Source organism: Petromyzon marinus, chromosome 23 (genome assembly GCF_048934315.1).
Source record: "Petromyzon marinus isolate PM22_M1 ecotype Great Lakes invasive population chromosome 23, UKy_Petmar_22M1.pri1.0, whole genome shotgun sequence".
NCBI lineage: Eukaryota > Metazoa > Chordata > Hyperoartia > Petromyzontiformes > Petromyzontidae > Petromyzon > Petromyzon marinus.
The window spans coordinates 9,888,421-9,907,065 of NC_133689.1; the positions used below are offsets into that span (position 1 = coordinate 9,888,421).

An 18,645-nucleotide genomic window follows, 5' to 3' on the forward strand; every position below is an offset into this window, starting at 1 on the left:
CTTGTCTTACTTAAGCTGCACTGTTGCCTTGCACCATTTATATCAGGTTCAGCCACTGTTTTTCCTACGAATAAACATCAATGCTTGCACTCTGGTCATTGCAAAGTTGCAGGCTGTCATGCTGCCTCCCAACCGATCAATAGACAAATTATAATTGCTGAAGCAATTATCTTGAGCGTGCTGCGGTGGTTCACACTTTGGAGGTGGGGGTTGGTAGATCGCTCAGAGATCACCGCATATGTGAGGAGTATTAGGCGGCAGTACAGCGAGTAGGCTGCTGACCTGCGAGGGCAGACCGTTTGAGCGTTTTCATCCGGCGTGTGAAGGCGTTCGCTGACATTCGAGTTTGGCCTAACAACATGCAAAAAACAATTAACGACACAATTGGCTCAATATCACTAACAGAACCTCTTAAAAAGTCTTGGCATGCTCCCTCGGAGCTGTCCGGGCTAAATACATCGTCGCGTTATTAACACCGCTAGCTGATTGGCTTCGCCTCGACCCAACACTCACATTGCTGATACAGCATCGTCCGTCCTGCCTCGTTATCTGTCACCTCTCAGCCTCCGCCTCCTCCACCTACCCTGTAAATCGCTTTTGATTCACGTCGTTTCGATATTCGTCGTCGCACCTTTGAGGAACGCATCCGCGATGCAAATCGGTTTATTACTGCATTATGTTATCTGAATTGTCATGTGCTCCAGAACAGCCTTCAATACATGGTGGCTGGTTACAATATTTTGTGGGAGCAGTGGTGTAGTTGTTAGGGGAGCAGTGGTGACCCGCGTTCAATTCCCGTTCACCGCCAACACCAGTAACGATCATCCTGGGCCTCCCCGAGGTTGACTCAGCCTCAAATGACACAGGTGTTGGCCACCCACCGCCTCGGGTGCCGTGCCGGCCTTCATAGGTGCTCGCTAGCAGCCCTTGCCCCAACATTTGGGTTAAGGCTATACCGGGCGGATCTTTGTCTTTGTAATAAAGTTTGGTCCTGGGCGTCCCTTTACCAACCCGCGCTGACCAGCGTGCTCTACGGTAAAACAGCCCCCATGATTGACACGGTGTGTAGGAAGGCCTTCATCCAGCAGTGGATTAACAAAGGGCTGTGATTTATAACGACAAATTAGTTACAAACACGTTCGTTTAAGACACACACATATGCAGTGGTTAATAATCTAGACAGTGAAAAAAACACTTTTAAGATCGACACAGTGCAACGATAGCCATCGCATCAATTAATGAAAAGCGATCTGCAAGTGAACACATTTAATAAAAAAAAATACAATATTTTGCAATAATTACAAATATATTCAGTGATCTTTAGCCACTGTTTAACGGAGCTACAGAAGGAACACATGCATTCGTGTGAGACCTTATATTTTCGGAATTAATTGTGCTGCACTTTCAGCCATTAAAATGTATTTTACTCAAATTATTATCCTCTCGTACAATGGTCTCGCTAACTTGGATCTACCCAGCAGCATTCGGAAATCGTATAAATCTGCAGAAACTTTGAAATTACACCAGCTTAAAGGTCGACTAATTCGCTGACAACTTGCACTGGTGCACCACAACATTTAAATACAATGATGCAGATTTTTTTTAATAAATCTTTGTTCATATCGTAATTTCTATTTAAATGTATTTTGAATGCATGTGCAAGACCTTTAAAGCTTGTGCACACATTGCAAAAGCATTGTGCTTTTATAGCCCTGTACTTTCCGGAATGCTTGCACCTGAAAGAGACAAGAATATAAGATTAAACTCCAATCCTACACCAGTGCCATGCTTGACCTATCTGCTCTCAAATTAGATATCTTTTCAGTCCTGCACCATTTTCTCGGCACAAACTCAATACGTTTTGCTGCCAGCTGTGGTTTGTGACCTATATGATTTATAGACATTTGTTCCAGAATATTTTTTGTTTCTTTGTTAGTTTTTTTTGTCCCCTCGTCTCTGCCGTTCGCAGTTTTGAAAGATGACCATGAATTGTTTCCTTCTGATTTTGGACACCGTTTATATCGATAGAGTAACACATCAGACCGAATTTTTTTACTTTTCATTTCCCAGTTCACATTGTCTTCTTGTATACAGGGTCACATACATGCAACGACGGAACTCTCCGTAACCCTGAAATAACCTCGTGACGAGTACTGTTCGTGAACACCTATTAAGGCAGGCACGCTACATGAGAGCTGGTTGTGCCTCAGGCTTGTTCCATATGGGCCCGGCCCTCTAGCTGCTACCGTAGGCGCACACTAGGCTCAACATCCCTGGTGAGTCGGTACAGTCAGCAACTGCCAACGCCGAACCCCGGGCGGCGGTTAATTAACCCAGATAACTCAGCTTGTCTGAGTCTGGGCATGTGGAACCCCTGGTGGAGGAAATTCCACCAAAAGGGTCTTTGGACCTTCCACTGCAACCAGGACCATCTCCAGTCGTCGTGACTACGTCTTGTCACTGGGTACAGATGGGGGCTGGTCGAGAGAGTGAGGTTGACGCTGCGCAAATCACCCTCACTTAAATACAAGTTTTCTGCGCAAGTCATGGCACTTTTCCATCGTCATTATCCAAATGCTGTGGCGATGGGTGAGCGACGAAGCAGCAGGCACGGATAAGCTGGAAGCTGTAGCCGCAAAACCTGCACGCAGGTGGCTCAGAATATTGGTCGTTCCTTCACTGGACCGAAGCAGCAGGGAAGTCCGGCAGCACCTCGAGCGACTGAGCAGCCCTATTCAGGATCACACTGCTCACCGCCATAGTGAGGAAAGGGTTATAAAAGGCACCCTAAAAATTGCCTGCTTTAAAACATCCGCGCCAGCCTACCGCAGCTGGTGGGATCCCATACCTGCGGTCGAAAAACAAATCAAATGAAAAAGACCAAAGTGATACCACTCACAGTTGGCGCCTGGGAATGTGCGCATTTTGATGGGCACATCCACACCAAAAAGACCTGAGAGACGCACCGCCCTCGTGGGCAGAGAGCTAGCCACATACAATGTGGATGTTGGTCCCCTTAGTGAGACCCGACTGGCCAATACTGGACAGGTGACTGAAGTGGGTTCAGGTTACACATTCTTCTGGAGCGGACGAGGTCAGGAGGAGAGACGTGATGCTGGTGTTGGTTTTTGCAGTAAAAAAAAAACCACCTGGTCAACCAACTGGCAAGCCAACCCAAGGGTATAAACGACCGTTTAATGACCCTAAAGCTCCACCTATTGGGTAAAAAGGAGGCCACCATCATCAGTGTCTATGCCCCTGCCATGACCAACTCTGATGAGATCAAAACCAAGTTTTATAATGACCTGGAAGTCATGATTGCTGCCACGCGCCAGCTCTGACAAACTCCTGATACTTGGTGACTTCAATGCCAGAGTTGGAAGTGACCATTAATCATGGAATGGAGTCATAGGTGCACATGGCATTGGAAAATGTAACAGCAACAGCCTTTTGCTTCTGAAAACATGCTCTGAGTTTGACCTGCTCATCACCAACACGATATTCCAACTACCAAAGCGCAAGAAAACTTCATGGATGCATCCACGTTCACACCACTGCCACTTGATTGGCTCCGTCATCGCGAGGAGGAGCGACCGGCACGACGTTAGGGTGACCAAGGCAATGTGTAGTGCTGAATGTTGGACTGATCATCGTCTCATCATCTCCAAACTTAACATTCAGATTAAGCCTCCCAGACGCCCACAAGGGAAAAAAAAAACGTGTCAAGCATCTTAACATCACTCGCCAACAACAGGAACACACCAGACTGGCCTTCTTTGAGGCTCTAGACCATCACCTGGAGTCTCTAAGCTTCGAGCATACAGACGCTGAGGCAGACTGGACTGCCTTCAAGACCATGTTGCATTCTACAGCCCTTGAATCACTTGGTGTTCCCATACGTACACATCAAGATTGGTTTGATGAGAACGATGCAGAAATCCAAGCACTCCTTGACGAAAAACATCGCCTGCATAAAGCATACCTGAATTGCAGCAGCTCAAGATTCAAGAAAACTTCCCTTCCTCAACATTCGCAGGGTTGTCCAGCGGAGGCTCAGAGTCATGCAAGACACCTGGCTGTGTGCAAAAGCTGAGAAGATGCAGTCCTACGCTAACAGTAACAACACCAAGTGCCTCTATGATGCACTCAAGCAGGTCTATGGTCCGCAACACTCAGGAACTTCACCTCTCCTGAATGCGGGTGGAACAACACTCCTCACAGAGAAGGACAAAACACTTGCAAGGTGGGCTGAACACTTCAGCGCAGTCCTCAACCAGCCATCATGCATAAATGAGGAGGCATTGCAAGACTGTCCCAAGTTGAAATAAACCAGTCCCTTGCTGTTCTACCATCACATTGAGGAAACCAGCAAAGCCATAAGCCTCCTCTCATCAGGCAAAACTCCAGGGTTTGATGCCATTCCAGCGGAAATCTATAAGGCTGGAGGGCCTCGCTTAGTCGAGAAACTGACCGACCTCTTCCAGTCTCTGTGGCAATTTGAAGCCGTTTCCCAGGAGTTCAAGAATGCCTCTATAATCGGCAGGCCTGCGACAACCATAGAGGCATCTCCATACTATCAATCGCTGGCAACATCTTGGCAAGAATCCTTCTGAACCGCCTAATTGTCCACCTAGACCAGCGTCTGCTACCTGAGAGTCAGTGTGGTTTCAAAAAAGACCTCGGAACCACTGACATGGTATTTACTGCCCGGCAGTTAAAGGAGAAATGCCAACAACAAAATGCTGATCTAGAAATGGCTTTCGTTGATCTAACAAAAGCATTCGACACAGTCAGCTGGGATGGCCTATGGAAGATCATGGCCAAGTATTGGTGTCCAGACAAGTTCATTGGCATCGTGCGCAAACTCTATGATGGCTTGATGACCAGCGTCAGAGACCAGCAATAACTCTCTGATCCGTTCCCAATCACAAACGGGGTTAAGCAAGGCTGCGTTCTAGCACCAATGCTCTTCAGCATGGTGTTTTCTGCCATGCTGCAAGACTCATTCCAGAACCACAACACTGGGATTAGCTTCATCTACCATTTTGACGGTGGGCTATTCAATCTGCGGAGGATGCAAGCCAAAACTATAGTGGAGGAAGTCACTGTTCGATAACTTTTGTTTGCTGATGACTGTGCTCTGGCTGCTGGCTCAAATAAAGATCTACAGGACAGTAAGGACCATTTCTCGTCAGCTTGTAACAACTTCGGCCTAACAATCAGCAAGACTGAAGTCCTGTACCAACCTGCTCCTGGGAAACCCGACACTGAGCCCCCCACCATCTTTGTGAATGGGAAAAAGCTTTCAGCCGTTGACAAGTTTACTTACCTTGGTAGTACTCTGTCTCGCGCTGTGCACATAGATGATGAAGTTAACGTCAGGATTGTCAAGGCCAGTGCAGCCTTTGGACGTCTAAGTGACTTGGTATGGGAAAGGATTGGCATCAAGCAGGAGAAAAAAGTGAAGGTCTACCAGGCTGTTGTCTTATCAACTCTTCTGTATTGGGAGTGAAGCCTGGACAGTCTACCAGCGCCATGCCAAGAAATTGAACCATTTCCACCAGAGCTGTCTGAGGAAACTGCTGAGGATCAAGTGGCAGGACAGAATCCCTGACACTAAAATCTTCAGCAAGGCCAATATCCCCAGCATCCACTCCTTGCTTGTGAAGGAACAGCTTAGATGGACTGGCGAGCTGAAGAATGGGCAAGCGAGCGCAAGGTGGCCCCAAAAAAGCGCTACGAGGACACATTGAAAGCTTCCTTGAAGAGCTTTGGATTAGACCTGAAAAGCTGGGAACCCCTAGCTCACGACCGACCTACCTGTAGAAGAAAAGTACAGGATGGTGCAGTCCTCTGTGATAGCAGGAGAAGCTCCTGTGCTATCTTGAAGAGGCAGCAGCGTCAATCTACCAAGGGAGGACTTTGTGGCTGCACCTCAGAACTCTACATCCTCCCTGACCTGTCCAGTGTGCCACAGAGAATTCCGGGCTCGGATTGGCCTGTTCAGCCATCTGCACACTCATCAAAACCCAACAAAATGACAAACGTGCCATGGTCATCGTCAATTATGATGGACGAACAAGATACTTTTTCGAACACGAGAGAGAGAAAGACATGAAAAGACAATCCGACCAGAGCCACATTTGTCTCTCCAGCACGAATGTACACACTCCGGGCATGCATTTAAGCCTGAGTTCACCTAATTCAGGTTTTCTAATGCAAATTTGTTGCAGGAGTTGAACTTGGTCAGACGTAGAACTTGGTCTGCTAGGATCTAAAGTAGTGGGCGACCACTCCACCACCGCTCACGACACCTCGCCCACACTTTAACACACACACATTGTAAGCACCCATACTAATTTACAGCCCTTGAGCCAGTGGTGGATATTTCACGTTTATATGTGCGGTGTCAAACTTATAAAAAAAGGCGTTGTGTTAGACCACGTGACTTTACCGAAAGAGCTAAGAATATGAATATAAATGTATCGTTAACCTGCCACCACCCGACACAGCCAACCAGTAAGGATTGTCTCGTATACAAAACTTGACAAACCTTACTGGTCGGCTGTATCGGGTGGTGGCGGGTAAATGACATATTTATACTTACGAAATCTAACCCCAAAAACCTCAATTGTGAATAATATCGGTAGCAAGAGCCTACGTGTTAAACTGGTGTCAAACTCTCCGTAACGCGCTGCTGACTTTCCTGCACAACGGTGCTCGTCTTAGCAATTGCAGATTGATCGACTTATTTCACCACCTGCTTACGCGCTGAGGAATAAACAAAAATGCAGTGGTGCTGGAGTCTAAGCCAGGAAACTGAGCCAGCACCTGAGAAGGTGTATATCCAAATGAGCCAACATATGATCGACGTGTCCACAATTACATTTCCCAGCTAAGCTGAGCTGGTGGTTTCAGCTTGGTTATTATTCGCTGAATTTGGCGATTGAACTTAGTTTGATTAAGATCAGCTCTACATGGCAAATTGAATGCTATTAGTCAAGCAAAAGATATCGGTGCAAGACCCACCCTTAAAATAACCAGGGACAACATTTGACAACTTCTGCCAAGTAGTTGTGTTTCACTGTGACAATAAAGCTGTTGTGAAATAAAATATGCTTTGTGGAACAATTCTGAAAAACACGTTTGGGATGTATTGACAAATGGAGCAAAACGTGAGCAATATTGGATGAGCTGTGAACAGACCCGAGGCATCCGTTGTCTTCGGCCCCTGTGTGATTCAGCTTAATGACCTCGATGAAGACTTTCGCTTTTGCATTGCCCCAGCAGCGCGATGATTTATGCGATCACTTAACAGCACCAACTGTAGGGACGGAGAAAACAGCAGGAGGTGCCGGTGCGTCCGGAGGTGAGGTGTGATGAACGGAGCGTTGTGGTCAGCACAGCAGACGGAGGAGCAGGCGTGGTGAGAGATCGTGGCGAGCATTAGGGAATTCGTCGAACGAACTCACACAGGGACCTTCTAAAAAAAAAAGTCTGCAGGCTCATATGGGCAGGTTCTGGACAAGTTCCGTTAAAACTATAGTATGTATGCGTCTATGTATGTTGCCCTTCTTTCACACCGTACGTAGGCAAACGTGCTAATCGGAGGTGCGATCATTGGTGCATCTCCACTGCCAGCTCCGAACCAATGGTGAACATTTCAGTTATTTTTTTTGTGGGGCAAATATTGACTTTCCACAATGGGACTCACTAATTAACCTCAGGAGTGTGACTGACCAAGTCTTCCCAAGTCAACCCTCGACCAGATTTTGAACTCATAACATCTCGCTTGAGTCGAGCGCTTTCATAACAAGAGCTACCGAGCTACAACTCACATGTTTTAAACACAGTACTTTACTATTCGTGTTAAATATATCAACTAGTGTATCAACTCATTATAAGAAAATGATAAAGCCAACGTCTCTTTGACATGTCCGTCTCTCAACCTAAACAATAACATTATTACTTGTACAACCCATCAGCCACATGGTGCATAATTTAAGAAGCATTGATTCAAACAAGACAAGCAAACTGTGGACTGGTTTCGACACACTGTCGCTTCTGCAGAGGCCAGGCTTGCTTGAATCAATGCTCAACTGTCGATCTTACAGGCAAGGACTCTCTCCTTACGATATGGGGCCTAGTTTGGCGCGAAATGATATCATGCACAAAACTTATTATCGGTTACTCATTGTATTTTTTCGGTAAAGTCACGTATGTAGAAAAACAATAAAATTACATTAAAACAAAACAATCACGACGTTTCGATCACAACGCAAGCGATCTTCATCAGGTGTCAAGAACAAATCATGGAGGTAAATACAACAAAAAAGATGAGAGACGAGAATTTAAGAAACCTAAAAAAACATTATGTGGTTTGTTAAATTCTCGTCTCTCATCTTTTTGTTGTATTTACCTCCGTGATTTGTTCTTGACACCTGATGAAGATCGCTTGTGTTGTGATCGAAACGTCGTGATTGTTTTTGTTTCAATGTAATTTGATTGTATTTCTACATACGTGACTTTACCGAAAAAAACCAATGAGTAATTTTATGCAGTCACGAAAGCTTTAATTACCTTATTATCGGTTGTTGCTGAAGAGCTCTTGCCATTCACGTCTAGAAACTGTGCAGCATTTGTTTCAAATGCCTAAACAGTAACAACTCCCATGAGTGGCATGACGTGGAGAGGCTTTTAACCAGAAATGGATGGAAAACGTTAAATATTGTCTTTTTTTATGGAGCAGCAAGTCCATTCCCCATCTTTATATCCCTTACATTTCATAACCGGGTTGGCTTGTGTTGACGGTGTGTGTACGTGCGTCACAAAGTGATGTGACGGGCCTGCACATTGCCTCAATTAAAAACTATTTTTACCATTGTGGGGAATGTAGCAACGTCTAGTGCCTGCAATGGTCACATTAACCATTTAAATACACCATATACAAATCTAAAAACACCAAAGACCTATGATATATCGTAAAAATGCAGAGGACTGCAAAGCAATTTAGATGTAGGATTAGTTTTGCGTGTGTAAATTGCTTCAGAAAATACCCTGTTAAGATGTTTGCCATTTGCACTTCCTTTGATTACTTTTTACAAAACATTAAGATAAGTACCATGGAAATGCCTCTTGCTTTTCACACTGCCCACAAGAAGCCCTCTTATCCGCAGCATTAATATCTGTGAATCCTATTATCCGTTGTAGTTCTGGGATCCGCAAACAAACAAAAAAACATCTATTATCAACGGGCCCTATTTTTCCTATGATCTGCGACAATTGCCACAAAGTCCAAGGCTTTCTGTGATTTTTACCCGTGGATGAGTAAAGAGTAAAATGGTGGGTAACCTGATAGGTATGATGATTTTATTTTGATTTAAAGCTTTCGTGACTGCAGTAATTCACATTCTTAGTTTTTATCGGTAAAGTCACGTTGAAGGGAAACAACAAAATAATAAAATATATATAAAACAATAAAAAATTCTCACGACGTTTCGACCATAACTCAAACGGTCGTCTTCAGGTCTGTTGGTTTGCATAAATTTATTTTAAAAAAAATTTCGTCTCCCCCCTCCTCTTTTCAGAATATAGATGGACTAGTCCTAAATAAACTGCCAAATCGTTGCGCGTGGCGCTAACGTTTTTTAAATAAATAAATAAATGCGCCGTTTAAAAATACATTTATGCAAACCAACACAACTGAAGACGACCGTTTGAGTTATGGTCGAAACGTCGTGATACATTTTTTTATTGTTTTATATATATTTTATTATTTTGTTGTTTCCCTTCAACGTGACTTTACCGAAAAAACTAAGAATATAGGTATGATGATGCTCTGTGAAAGTGATTCCCCGCATCACCACGGGTAAAAGGAGTTATCTGAAATTGTAGTGTTGCCACATTGGGCGGTTCCAGCCAGAAAATTCGAGGGATGAAAAGGATTTTTTTTCGTCACAATGAGCTATGGTTGTGCAGTGCTTTTGGTTTATGAAATGCCACGTGATTATTTTGGATGTGCGATGCGGCGTATTGGTTTATATTGATGAGTTGCATGGATTTGTTTGTGTGTAGCCCGTGTAAGAGGTTACGGTTTACGTAGTCTAGTGTTATGTAAATAATTGAATAGTAGTGTGGCAGTCGGGATTTTTTCTACAACTAACAAATGTTTACTGAAGTGTGTCCAACAGACACATCTATTTCCTCATTCTGGCCAACATACTTTGAATTGGACAGGTTATTTTTTTTATTGTTTGAGAAAAAGGATAAAGAGGGGCACCTGGAGATGAGAGTGGTTTTGGTATTGGCAAAACAGCTGTTAGCAAAGCGTTGAACTGCTGTCAAGTGGTCGTACCAGGGGGATGGCATTGTACATACAGGTATCCCTCGATTTACGAAAGGGATACGTTATTCAAAAAATAAATAAAACAAGCGTACAACTAAATGTCGTAAATGGGAACGGATTTTTGCCCATGAAGTGAATGCAAAACGATAGGGACGTGCTTCGGACATTCATTCCAACTATACGCCTACCCTAAGGGGCCGTCCATAAATGACGTCACGCGATTTTGGACGATTTTTGACCCCCTCCTCCCCCTTCGTCACACGGCGTCACAAAAAGTCGACCCCCCCCTAAATATGACGTCACAAAGCTTTAATATAAAACATGCTTCAAATCGCTTTAAACTATTGGCATTGTTGTGCGTATTTTATGTGGCGCTGCACTCTGATGTTGTAGGAGAAGACATTTATTCATAAGTCTATTTAATTAAGTAGAACGTGTTGTCTATATTTATTTAAAGTTGCGCATTTTGATGTGACGTCACATTTCTCACCCCCCCCCCCTGGTGCGTGACGTCATTTTTGGACGGCCCCTAAAAATATACACCTAAATCACTTTTCACGATACAAAAATAATAATAGACCATAAACATTCAAACGATTGAATAATTATTAATTTAAAACTAAATTTTTTTAAAAAAAATTCAGGGAACTCACTAAAAGATCTGTATGCTGGAATGACTGGAAGGGCGATGAGGAGCCGTTACTGACGTCACTGCAGGGATACCCGTGACGCCGTTGCGGATGGATGACGTACCCTCCCAGGTGTTTGTTTTAATCTTGCGGTGTGTGCCGTGTGAATTTCGGCCAAAAGTGGCCATAATTTGGCAATTGCGTGAACACTGCAATGCTGTAATCGTAAACTGTGGGACCTGTAGTGTAAAGTCAACCTCGACAGCTTTTCTACGTGTTGTGAAGAAGGGCCATTGCACAAAACGTTGCTTTATACTTGTTCTTTTACGGGCAGTGTTGTTGACAAATGTCTTGAATTATCTTCTTTGGTTCTTTCGGTAAAGTCACGTAGAAGGCCGCTTGTGTTGTGGCCGAAACGTCGTGAGAATATTATTGTGTTATTTTATTTTATCAATTTATTATTTTATTCTCATTCTACGTGACTTTACCGAAAGAACCAAAGAAGATGAATCCTTGCAGTCACGAAAGCTTTAAATCGAAGTCTTGAATTATGTTTTTTTTTTATATCTGCCCCTGTGCACAGCATCACCAAATAATGTTATATTTTCATGAGTTGGTACGAATCGAGATTTTATTTTTTTCTCCCAAATGAATTTCCCCATGTGGCTCGCTACATTAAGCAGGCTGGAAAAAAAAGCCCTTATTAGACCAAATAATAATTGAGTCTACGTACATTTTGTGTTTAAATGTCACAATACCTTGCACGTTAAAATTAGTTTACTCTTCAGACTAACATTAAATATTTGACGGAATATTAGATGAGAGAAGCAGTTATTTATTCCCCCATTTTTCCATGGGAAAAAAGTGAACAATACATAAGAGAATTTATAAACCTTTTATTACAAGTGCTCAGTACAAAACGATTTCTGTACAGCAAATGTCAAATTCTTAATCAGCTCAAAACAGCATGTCAAATATATCTTACTTTGTTGCAGCAAGTTACTCTTCTATATTAAAGAAATAATCAAACCCACAGATCATCTTTTAAGTTGTATAAATATATGACAATTGAGCTACAACCAAGCAAGACAATACAAGGATTTGTTTCAGAAAATCAAAAACAAGTAAACGAAATTCCAATGTGTGACTTTTTTTCCCACCTTCGATCAGTCCAACACAAAAGCGTTTTATGTTTCCGTGCGTGTCGAAGAATGAACGTCATAAATGAAGCTGTTATTAGTGAGAATTTTGGCACATTATAGACACAGTACAAACCAGTGTTCATTATACAGGCAAAGCCGCAATTGTTTTCTTATCATTTTAAATCATTTAACATATATATTCATTTCTTATGAAGCAACTGACAAGAGCGATTATACAATATTTCATAAAAATATAATCTTTTCTTCATAACTTTGTCAACCTCATAAAAAAAGCAACATTCTGTACAAGTAACATTGTGGTGTGGAAATAAGTTAGGGTTTCTCATTGTCTCGAATTGTTCAAAAAACGAAGTGGCAAGTTACTAATAGGCGTGGCTCACGTAAAGCGAGCGCAAAATCGAAAAATAAATTCATGTTTTTTTTTCCACTGACAGCGTGACTGCAAAAGTATGCCCTTTGGGGAAATGCATGCACAGATGTATCAAACATTTTTTTCATAAAATTTCCGATTGGTTGCAGAAAAACAAATCATTAAAACTACAACAAAACAAAAGGCCAAGAATATTAACATCGGTGGCGGGTGGAAATATATATATCTAGTTTTGGGGGGGGGTGGGTGCCTGAATTCAACCCTTGGGGTGCTGAATATATTTTTTTTCTTCAAAGTATACTTTCAAAAGAAATGTTTGTTTCAAATACAACTCGTGCACAACAAACATTCTGATACAGCAATGTTTGCCACTAGCAGAGCACACGATAGACCAAGGCGCGCAAGGGCACGCGGCTTCACCGATCGCATCGATACCCCTCGCGGCCCGCTTATGAACAGTTCCTGGGCGACAGCAGAAATTGGCGCCGCTTAAAGTGGCAACACTCGTGTAGTACCGACGTGTCTACATGGCCGATGAGACCGAGTTTGATTATATTTTTTTAACGAATTTCTTTAGAACTGCTTTTTGTGTTTAATTTGTTGTCCTTCCCGCTCACACCTACAATTAGCGTACATACGTAAGCCCGCTAATTTCGAATGGTTATCACGTAAATCACTGTTGTTGACCACATTAATACATTGGAAACCACGAGAGTTATGCCCACCTCAGGTGGTACCGACAATTCAGATACCTGTTTTGGGCTCATGCACAACGAGGTGACCTTGTGGTCTCTTCACCAAGTCTGGCATCAATATGTTCTAGCGTGCAGGCTGCGTTTGAATACTCGAGCTGATAAATAGTGTTTAAACCTAGCGAACCACCTTTTATGATAACAAATATACACGTTGATGTACATGTAAAAAAAACCGAAAATATAAAGCAAATTTGACTACAGTGACTTATTCAATAGTTGATGTACTTCAAATATTTTAAATCGTGGCGTATTTTTAACACTGACAATGTAAAAATCAAACATTTATTTTCAACAATTAGTTTTTTTCGTAAAATACATATCGCTACAAATCTGTAGACGTTACAGTGTAACATGGCAGTGCTTGTGTGTTTCAACGTATCGCATTTTTCTACTGATGCGTTAATTCTTCCCTTAAGTTATAAATTACCTTTCATTTTTTAAGCATTTTCATGTCCTTCAAATGAAATCATTTCCATCCGAACAAGTGAAAAAAATGCGATGATTAAAAAAAAAGATATCAATATATGAAGCAATCATCGCAAATAATGTTCAACATCAACATATATTAATATCTCAACCGAAAAAATGACATTATAACGTTCATAGACCACTCCTGCTTCTGTCGCAATTAACTCATGAAGATTGTCCGGTATATATTTATTTATTTTAATATTAAATAAACAGTTCCTAGACTGTGAAGACCACGACAAAATAACGAGAACAGCATAAAACAAAGCACATTCAAAACAAAGCAATGTGTACAAAACAATAAGAAATAGACATTATTTACAAAATAAAATTATAGTGGTGGCAAAAATCTTTAGATATACATGTGCAGATACGTACACATATATGTGATATACACAAATGTACATATCCCCCATGTGGTGGCATAAATTAGCTACATATGTGTATACATACATACACATACATATTATGCATATACACACGTGTATATACGTATACTCCATATATACCCGCTTACATATATAGACACGCACGAATAAGAAAGATAAACATAAAATATAAAAATGATTCATTGCATACAATTATAATTATACTTCCTTCACAAAATATATCTATGGCTCCACTCATTTCCCCTATACCATTGTGCACACAGTGTTGAGACTCGGGTCAAAGCGTACAACCTTGGCTTCCCCCGGCCTCAGGTTCGTGTCGTACATCGGATTCTCAAACGCCGCCTGCCCATTCGTGTTCTCGTGTGCCGAGCAGCCGCTGTATCTGGCTTTCGGTCGTGTTCTGCGGGGAAACAAAGGACATCCAATAGTATTTGCGGCCACAAGCATCAGCGCCATCATCATCATCATCGTCGTTATTATCTTCACCATCATGTAATGATTGGTACACTACATTTTCATTCCACAGGTCGCCAGTTGAAATAACAAGTGCACATATGTGTATACACACCTGATGATGACTGCTTGTGTTGCAGTCGAAACGTCGTGATAATTTTATTGTTTTATATATATTTTATCATTTTATTGTTTCCCTTCAACGTGACTTTACCGAAAGAACCAAGAATATGAATCACTGCAGTCACGAAAGCTTTAAATCAAAATTTAAGTGCACATTTCTTAAATCCCCCCCCCCCTCCACTACCTCTGTCGACCCAGCAATACCCAGTCATCATGCAACGTCGAGGCAACGTTCGGCCAATGGTTCCAATTACATGCCAACGTTGGCCCAACCGTTGCGTGATTTCTGGGTGTAAATGGGTACACCACAGTTAGTTGCCCGGCAGGTCGCGTCTGTGGGATCGAGTGAGCGTACCTGACAAATCCTTTTCGAGGACATCTGTCTCGGGCTATGTTTAGATAAGGCCCATTCATTCTCCAGCTGTGACGTGAGCTCAGAAATTGCAAGGCTGGACCTTTACTTTCGCCATTTGAAATATCCGCAGCGTCATCACGATCAGTGATGTGCATTAGGACCCAAGTGATTATTGTTGTTTTTCAATTCCTTATTATAATAGCATGCACCAATACGTAGGTGCTATGGCAGTCAGGGAAAAAAAATGCATAAACACATTTGTCCCTTAATTGGAATTATATTTTAGGACCCGTATTTCTAGTGGTATACAAGCATGGACCAAAAGGCCCTCAACTCACTATCATCATTCAATGGTTGAATAACAAAACGTCTCCCTGCTCAGACACGAAGGGGTTACCTGTTGTGGTGGCCATAACCCAGTGGTAAAAGTCCCAACTTGCCTAGGCAGGAATCAGTTCAATAGTACTTCATTATACATATATTCACAAACATTCTTTAAAGATATTAGTTTCCATGTATTATGGTTGATATGTTGGTAAGCATATTACAATAAATTCTGGATACTTAAGAATCGTAATGCTTTGATGATTATTATTATTATTAATGCTATGACACTTGTTTACTCAGGGACGCCACCCTGAGTCATAAGACTACTTTTCAGGAGGATTCTGCTACAATTTCGCAGTACGAGTCAACATTTTACTATGCATTACCAATCAAGTAATTTGCTTGCGATTCTTCAAATTTGACAAACATTGGGCCATGACGCCAGCCCACAATGGCCTACTCTTCTTGGAATAATGTCACGGGATCGTTAACGTCCACTGTGATGCAGAGGCTGCGTGTGTTTTCGTGATTAACACGCACCCACCACGATTAACCAGGGCGGCCTACCAAACTCGAACCATGAACCTCTGTGAGGTTCAGATGGCCCAGCGCCGAACGTCCATAAGTCGGTCTTAATGGATCTAAAGTTGGCTCTGTAATCGAGTGAACTGTTTTGTTCAGGGTGACTGGCCACAGTGACTCACATGCTTGCCAACCATACCCACCAACCACCCCCCCCCCCCCTCCCTGCTTTTAAAGCAAGCCTGCTGCGGCTGCAGTTTATTTTTTCGCTGAGGCTACAAAGTTGCTGAAGTCTCGTGATAAAATCACGTTACAAGGACGAATAAAGTCTGAGGCTGGCCAATCTGTTTCCGTTGCACCCAGAAACATGTCTGAACGTGTGTACGAGGAGACTCCAACGTATTTGTTTTTTTTTTTAAAATCTATATAGTTTGAAAAATGTTTCAGGATTTATCGCTTCAGGATTCATCGCTACAGTATAAAAAGCGCTTAGGTTTGGAAGCACCGTTTTGGCAGGGGATAGCTACATTCCTCTGGGATCAATTTAAAGTTGAGTTCTTCGCCACAGTGATGTATACAATTTGGTAAAAAGCATTTCAATACCTCCCTCGTGGTGATGTGTTTTTTGCGGTGGTTACTGCTACGTTCTTTTAGGACAAACTATTCATCCGTAATGTGTCACAGGCCTAAGTTCGGAAAGCAATTATATAATTGGCGTTAAATTACACACTGCAGGGTTTTTCACAGGATTTACGATCTTGACATTTTTCTTAGAATATAATGATTACTTATTCTACATATCTACGTGTTTTATACATGTGTCATTATTACTGGTAATTCACATTTAATAAAAAAAAATGTCTACCAATGCTAGCGTGACATTGTATTGTGCATTTGAAAATAAAACAAGAATAAATGAAAAAAAGCACATATGAGAATAATTCGAATCTACTGGAAAATTTTCCCTTTAAAAAAATAAATGGGGTCAGTGCTCATCTGTAGGGCATCCGCGAAATTAGTTGTGGAAATCCACATTCAAGTGTTGGGGGCCAATGTCTAGATGTGATAGCCACTGCTGTTTGTTGCACTGTAAAACCTCTAGAAGACAGACTCGCATAACCCAGAATTTGGAATAAGCCACGAAGATAGAAACATTATACAGTGAGGGAAAAAAGTATTTGATCCCCTGCTGATTTTGTACGTTTGCCCACTCACAAAGAAATGATCAGTCTATAATTTTAATGGTAGGTTTATTTGAACAGTGAGAGACAGAATAACAACAAAAAATCCGGAAAAACGCATGTCAAAAATGTTATAAATTGATTTGCATTTTAATGAGGGAAATAAGTATTTGACCCCCTCACAATCAGAAAGATTTCTTGCTCCCAGGTGTCTTTTATACAGGTAACGAGCTGAGATTAGGAGCACACTCTTAGAGGGAGTGATCCTAATCTCAGCTTGTTACTTGTATAAAAGACACCTGTCCACAGAAGCAATCAATCAATCAGATTCCAAACTCTCCACCATGGCCAAGACCAAAGAGCTCTCCAAGGATGTCAGGGACAAGATTGTAGACCTACACAAGGCTGGAATGGGCTGCAAGACCATTGCCAAGCAGCTTGGTGAGAAGGTGACAACAGTTCGTGCGATTATTCGCAAATGGAAGAAACACAAAGAACTGTCAATCTCCCTCGGCCTGGGGCTCCATGCAAGATCTCACCTCGTGGAGTTGCAATGATCATGAGAACGGTGAGGAATCAGCCCAGAACTACACGGGAGGATCTTGTCAATTATCTCAAGGCAGCAGGGACCATAGTCACCAAGAAAACAATTGGTAACACACTACGCCGTGAAGGACTGAAATCCTGCAGCGCCCGCAAGGTCCCCCTGCTCAAGAAAGCAAATATACATGCCCATCTGAAGTTTGCCAATGAACATCTGAATGATTCAGAGGACAACTGGGTGAAAGTGTTGTGGTCAGATGAGACCAAAATGGAGCTCTTTGGCATCAACTCAACTCACCGTGTTTGGAGGAGGAGGAATGCTCCCTATGACCCCAAGAACACCATCCCCACCGTCAAACATGGAGGTGGAAACATTATGCTTTGGAGGTGTTTTTCTGCTAAGGGGACAGGACAATTCACCGCATCAAAGGGACGATGGACGGGGCCATGTACCGTCAAATCTTGGGTGAGAACCTCCTTCCATCAGCCAGGGCATTGAAAATGGGTCGTGGATGGGTATTCCAGCATGACAATGACCCAAAACACACGGCCAAGGCAACAAAGGAGTGGCTCAAGAAGAAGCACATTAAGGTCCTGGAGTGGCCTAGCCAGTCTCCAGACCTTAATCCCATAGAAAATCTGTGGAGGGAGCTGAAGGTTCGAGTTGCCAAACGTCAGCCTCGAAACCTTAATGACTTGGAGAAGATCTGCAAAGAGGAGTGAGACAAATCCCTCCTGAGATGTGTGCAAACCTGGTGGCCAACTACAAGAAACGTCTGACCTCTGTGATTGCCAACAAGGGTTTTGCCACCAAGTACTAAGTCATGTTTTGCAGAGGGGTCAAATAGTGATTTCCCTCATTAAAATGCAAATCAATTCATAACATTTTTGACATGCGTTAAAAAAAGAGAGATTTAGCCAAAATTCTGTTTGTGTGCTCATTAACGAAGACGCGCATTATGAGATGGTGTGTGATCGTACTATCCTAGATGTCCCTCTCATTATTTCACATAAAAATA

General features: G+C 42.4%; 1 protein-coding gene across 2 annotated transcripts in view; it reads right to left on the minus strand.

The window, feature by feature from the left end:
- Positions 1-11,855: 11,855 nt before the first annotated feature.
- LOC116945092 (CUB and sushi domain-containing protein 1-like) overlaps positions 11,856-18,645 on the minus strand; it is a 630,678-nt gene continuing 623,888 nt past the window's right edge. For both annotated transcript variants that reach the window (XM_032959197.2, XM_032959196.2), the window contains exon 70: positions 11,856-14,522. In XM_032959197.2, coding sequence (XP_032815088.2) covers positions 14,363-14,522 — 160 coding nt within the window. In that variant the 3' untranslated portion in view covers positions 11,856-14,362. The remainder of the gene's footprint in view (positions 14,523-18,645) is intronic.